This window comes from Anser cygnoides, chromosome Z, assembly GCF_040182565.1.
Source record: "Anser cygnoides isolate HZ-2024a breed goose chromosome Z, Taihu_goose_T2T_genome, whole genome shotgun sequence".
Lineage (NCBI taxonomy): Eukaryota > Metazoa > Chordata > Aves > Anseriformes > Anatidae > Anser > Anser cygnoides.
In genome coordinates this window covers 21,072,269-21,078,268 of record NC_089912.1, presented here as the reverse complement: position 1 = coordinate 21,078,268, position 6,000 = coordinate 21,072,269, and the positions used below count along the sequence as shown (strand labels likewise).

Below are 6,000 nucleotides of genomic sequence, written 5' to 3'. Positions count from 1 at the left end.
TGCATTCAGTACAAGGATAATAACAACTTTGAAAAACTATGGTCGGGGTCTTAGCAGGTCACTTGGTGATTTGAACAGACCTGAGCACATTGCCAGTGTTTGGCAAGTTAACAGTAAATGATAACTTAAAATTTCATTAAAAAAAAAAAAAAAACTATGTCTTTTAAAACTGAAAAGAACCATTGAACATTCAAGCAATTCTTGACTCAACTGATTGTACCAAAATTCTGATATTGGACATTGCGTCCTTATCAAATAAACACGGAAAAGAGAAACAAAACACTTGAAGCTTAAAAGAGTTAAATATGAGAAGTATTTGCACTCAGTGTGTCCTATTAACACAGTTTTATTTCCTTTTTACAAAAGTAGAAATAACAACAGACAAAACTTACTTGAAAAAAATCAATGCTTTTGCCTCAGTCGCATTGAAGAGCTGAGTAGGCAGAGTCCTGGTTGAAACTTTGATAGTATATTTCATTGACAAAGGGAACTAAAGTTATATGACAATATATCCATGCAAAAGACAAAGTAAAAAACGTGTTCTGTGGCCCAACAAACATTTTGGAGGTTGCCTGTGTCATAACAATTTTCAAATTGTTACTTTTGCTCACCCATGCCTTTACACAGTACAGCTTACAAACAAGTTACATATACACACATATCATAAAAAAAGTCTTGTATATGGTCTAACTGCTACGAATTAAGGCATCCTAACAGCTGCTGTTTTGCTGGTGAGGGATATGTCTCGTATTAGTGTTTCAAAAGGATTTATTTCAGGCATTTCAAACAAAGTGAGACATCATGAGATGTGGTTTAGAGGAAAAATTCCTGCAGCTCTGGCTCTTCAGAACTCTTTTGACTGTAGGATTTCTGTCTTTTCTTACTGATGTCATCATGCCTGGAGAGAAAAAGAAGAAAATTACTCATGGTAACACTGACAATTAGAGGGATTTGTCTTGTGTTTATTTACCGTTTTATCTGATTTGCAAGTTTTGAACTCTCAATTACTCTTTTTCTTTGGACTTATTTCTCTACACAGATATTACATACATTACTTCTTAATACTGTAGATTGTTACTGACTTTCCCATAGCTCCTATTCTGCAATCATAACTGGAAAGCAATAAAAAGATGAGAAACCTTTTAAAAATAGAGCAATAATTAATAAAGTGTCAAAATGTTCTGGTAATAATGGATAGACTGTTCCAAATGCCCTAAATCCTTTAGGGAACAGTACTGCACTGATAAAAAGATCAACTACAACAACTATCACATGTATCCTGCTTGTTCCTGACTCTACCTGAAAGGGAATCTTCTAGATTCCATCAATAATCGTCAGAGAGAAATAAGCACTTTCACAAGGTGGTTCACTGGACCTCCTTTATGTGTCTACTTCAGGAGAAGATGGTGGCACATGCAATAGGAAAAAATGATAAGGACTATACTTCTTTCTAAGACAGGCACTATACCTTATTTAACATTGTAATTAGGTAATATCTTAATTGTAATGGTTAAGACTTTTACCAAATGCATAGATAAGGATCGTTTCTCTATAATGTCTTCATTTCCACATTATGTAAAATTTAATTAAAAAAATCTGTCTATTGTGTATTTGACCCAAATGTTACTTTCCAATTGAAGGTAGAAAAACTAAACATTAAACATTTGCAATGTTAAGTTTCTTCAGTTCCTTTCATATGCCCTTATTCTGAATCCCCAGATGGTTCCCCTTCCTGTCAAGTAACCTTTAAGATGAAGGATTTTGGATTAAGCATCCAGCCCACAGCAACTTTCATAGAAAGCTTTCATTTTTAGTTACTACTGCTGAATGGTGAAACTCCTACAATACAATCATGACTAGCTGGTTGGTGGCTGCAAACAACAGATCCTGATGGTTAAAAATCCACAGCAAAGGGCAAGAGTGTGTATAAAACTTTTGTCTTAGGCTTACAAATCTGTGAGTCTGATTCTTGCAAACCAGAATTTCACTCTAATTTATTCCAGTCTACAATCACTACAAAGAACCAAACATCACCAAAAGGCTGATTCTTAGTACGCTTAGATATCCTTGTGGTTACTTCAGGATTTAGCAGTGGCTGACCTTCTCAGGGACTATCCTTGCAGATGCTGGTAAGAGGGTAGGAGGGGGCATTTTACTTAATTAATACTTACTTAATACTTACTTAATACTTACTTAAGTCCCCTGCATTCATCTCACGTACTGTGGCTTACATACCCAACATTAGAGCAAAAGACATAGAACCGAGCTAGGGGAGGCAGAATCTGCAGGACTGAGTGGAGGAGGTAAAACAGGAGCACTTAACTTTTTGCCATAAAGTCTTGGCACTTAGCATATGTTGCACTTGTCAGAAATATGTTTAGTGTTAAATATGGAGCTTTATGAAGAGATGCTTTCTAAGGCTAAGATAATTTGGATCAATTAACTACTGAATTAGCTCAGGTTTGCAGTGGTGAAAGGCACTGTGTCCTCACATTTAGAGGCAGCCAGGCATTTCAAAGACCTCATTCTGTCATTCTACAGTTGCACTGTGATCTTAAAGAGGGTCACTTTTATATTACTAACTACTAATATTACTAATATTACTATTACTAATATTACTATATTACTAACTAGTAATATTACTAAGTAACCAAATTTCTAGTATCTTCTGGTGCCTGTAGGAACAGAACTATCCCCAGAACTACCCAACGACCCCTCATGCAACAGGCACCAATATACCATCATAACAGTTCACAAGAGAACAACAGTAAATTCTGTAGAACAAGAGCTAGATTATTTCTATATTGATTTTATATTGTATTAGTTTGAATCAAAACTGTTTTATTAGACATACAGATAAACATCCTTTTTCTAGAGCACATATTTGGGATGAAGCTGCAATTTATCCCGTACTATATCTGGCAGTGGGAAATCTGTTAGGTTAGATCCACTTACTATTTTAGAGGCATACCCAGTTTACTATCTGACAGAAACCTGATGGTAGATTCTGCTGATTGCCCCTGATGCATGAAGCAATTTTAGCTGTTGATAGCTGCAGCTAATACAGGGCTTTGTATTGATATGGTGAGTTAGTGCTTACTTTAATGTTCTGCAGATCTCAGATGAGTTAAAGTGTGGGAAAGAACAGTTCATTGGCCTACATGAAAGATGGATAAAACTACAAGCATTTGCTTGGAATTGTAATACACAGGAAACGAGCCGATCCTTCCAACAGGGGGAAAAATATCCCAGGATATCCCACACATCTGAAATTTATGCTAGAACCTTCAGAAAAATAATGAGTCTGAAATTTTATAAGGATCCTACGAAATTTAATAAGGTTCTCTATGATTAAGCTGTAACCAACCTGAAAAAATAAACTACACAGCCCAGATGTACCCGGGTATTTTAATGAAACAATAAAAAATGCAATAGAAGCTGAAGAAAAATCACCGAAAATGGGCTGAAAAGAACATCATTTGATTCCAGGTAGATTTTGTATAATGATTTCAGATTTCAGAAGATGCTAATACTATCCCTTATATAAAGGTCCAAAGTTAAAATGGGTTTGGGACTATGCCCCTGAATGAAACTGTCTACACAGGTTTAAAACACCAAAGACTGCACTGTTTCCAGAAAGGTTATTTTTTGAAAACTGCTCTGAAATTGTAATTACACAGCCTCCCCAGAACACCCATGGAAGAGTTCAGACTACATACAGAGACGCACAGCACACCTGATGGTGATGATTTTCCATTATTTAAGTTTCACAGGCTAGACAGCAGCATGCAGTGGACTAATGATAGGCACCCATTGTGCCCTTTCAAAAATCACAACACATGCTGAAAAGTACAACAAGGGTTGGCTTAGAAATTCTGAGAGGCCGGAGATCTGTGTTCTGGTTTGTGAAAAGCACAATATATTGCATAAAATTTGTAACTCTCATAAAACTTAATCTGGCACACAATTTGCCCACTTCTGTCCTACTCTGTTGGTACAGTAACAGCCCATTCAAGCTCTGCTCTAAGTGCACTCTGTTCCTTGTTTCCTGCTCTGATTTTCTACATGCTCCACTGCCATGAGAGCATGAAAAAGGACAGCAGCTTCAGGACACGATGCATGGATCAGCATTGCCCATGTGGATGGCAAGACGTGGGAGCTCAGTCCTCATGAGACTCCAGTAGCTGCAGCCAGACCTACACCATCTTTTACTGCCTCAGGGGAAATGCCACCCTGCCAGGGACTTCTCACACAAGAGCATTTACACAAGGCAACAGCGAATTACAGCAACTAGCTAAAATCTATGAGATGGCTCTAACATAAAGGTGAGATTAACAGCTGTTTTATTACTCCAGGACTGGACACACAGCTGGGCATTTTGACTGGAGACTGCCCGCTGATGTTACCTCAAACCGCTGCTGTACAGGCAGCCTTCTACACTGGAATTTCCCTGTTTTCAAGACAGAATGAAACTTCCTGGAACTTTACAGCTCTTTGTTTCACATACACTTTGCCAATGATTTCAGAAAAAAAGGCTTTCCTTTGCGTTACTGGAATTGATATTTTAAATATGGGAAGATCCTGGCATTAGCAAACAAGTGAACAAAAAAAAATATTAAACATTTTTAAAAAAGTAATTTGAAAGAAATTTAGGCTCCTGAACTGCAGGATGACTAATGTATAGTTTTTCCAGAAGTATCTTCAAATGTGTAACTTTGGTATGAATAACAAACATTTCCAGGCCTAATGAAAGGATTTGTATCAGGAATAGTGTAGCCAGCAGAACCAGGGAGGTGATCGTCCCCCTGTACTCTGCTCTGGTGAGGCTGCACCTCGAGTACTGTGTTCAGTTTTGGGCCCCTCAGTACAAGAAGGACACCAAGGCCCTGGAGCATGTCCAGAGAAGGACTACAAAGCTGGTGAAGGGCCTGGAACACAAGTCCTATGAGGAGCGGCTGAGGGAACTGGGGTTGTTTAGTCTGGAGAAGAGGAGGCTCAGGGGAGACCTTATTGTTCTCTACAACTACCTGAAAGGAAGGTGTGGGGAGCTGGGGGTCAGCCTTTTCTCATAGATAACCAGTGATAGGACAAGAGGGAATGGCCTCAAGCTGCGCCAGGGTACGTTTAGGTTGGAAATGAGGAGACATTTCTTCTCAGAAAGAGCAGTCAGGCACTGGAACGGGTTGCCCAGGGAGGTGGTGCTGTCACCGTCCCCGGGGGGTGTTCAAGGAGAGGCTGGACGTGGTGCTTAGGGACATGGTTTAGTGGGTGACATTGGTGGTAGGGGGATGGTTGGACCAGATTATCTTGGAGGTCTTTTCCAACCTTAATGATTCTATGATTTACATCTCAGTTTAACAAAAACAAAACAAAACAAACAACAACAAAAAAAACAGATAATCACATTAATTTAAAATTTACCAGTTGAAAAACAATGACAGGTAAATTTTACAAAGCATTTGCTTCTACAATGAACATACATCTTATAAAATGTTTTTTTCCACATTGTCTTTACAGACCTTGAGGGACTTGTCTCTACCTGCCTGAATAGTCCTTCCGGAATACATCTTCATTAAGCAGTTTAAATGAGTCAAAGTTATCTTAACAAACTTAACTTCAAAGTTTGAGGGACAGTAAGAAAAATCTGCAAAAACAGGAGAGCACTAGACTTGAAGTGCAGTATTCTGCCTCGTGTTCTCTGTACTCTCCATTTAGAGATGAACTGTGGTGTTTCTGGTCTTCTCGTGAGAGGAAATTTAATTTCCATTCTCATCTGGTACTTCACTTCCATTCAACAGAGGCTGAATACTCAGCCAAAGTGAACTATACTCCCTGGTGGATTTATGACTACTTTTTATACTCACTTGGAATTGAAATCCTGTAGCCAGTTCAATGGTGACATCAGCAAAAATCCATCATAAATTTCTGCTTTTCTAGGAATTGAGATGTTCATCTACTCATCTATTTCCCTGCTTCTGCATCAAACAATTCTATTATTTC

The 6,000-nt window shown here is 38.3% G+C and overlaps 1 protein-coding gene across 4 annotated transcripts in view; it reads right to left on the bottom strand.

Annotated features, from left to right (window-relative positions):
* Positions 1-330: 330 nt before the first annotated feature.
* The window catches only part of SNCAIP (synuclein alpha interacting protein), a 91,957-nt gene continuing 86,287 nt past the window's right edge, over positions 331-6,000 (bottom strand). For all 4 annotated transcript variants that reach the window (XM_048048807.2, XM_066988038.1, XM_066988037.1 and 1 more), the window contains one exon: positions 331-898. In XM_048048807.2, the coding sequence (XP_047904764.1) occupies positions 814-898 (85 nt within the window). In that variant the 3' untranslated portion in view covers positions 331-813. The remainder of the gene's footprint in view (positions 899-6,000) is intronic.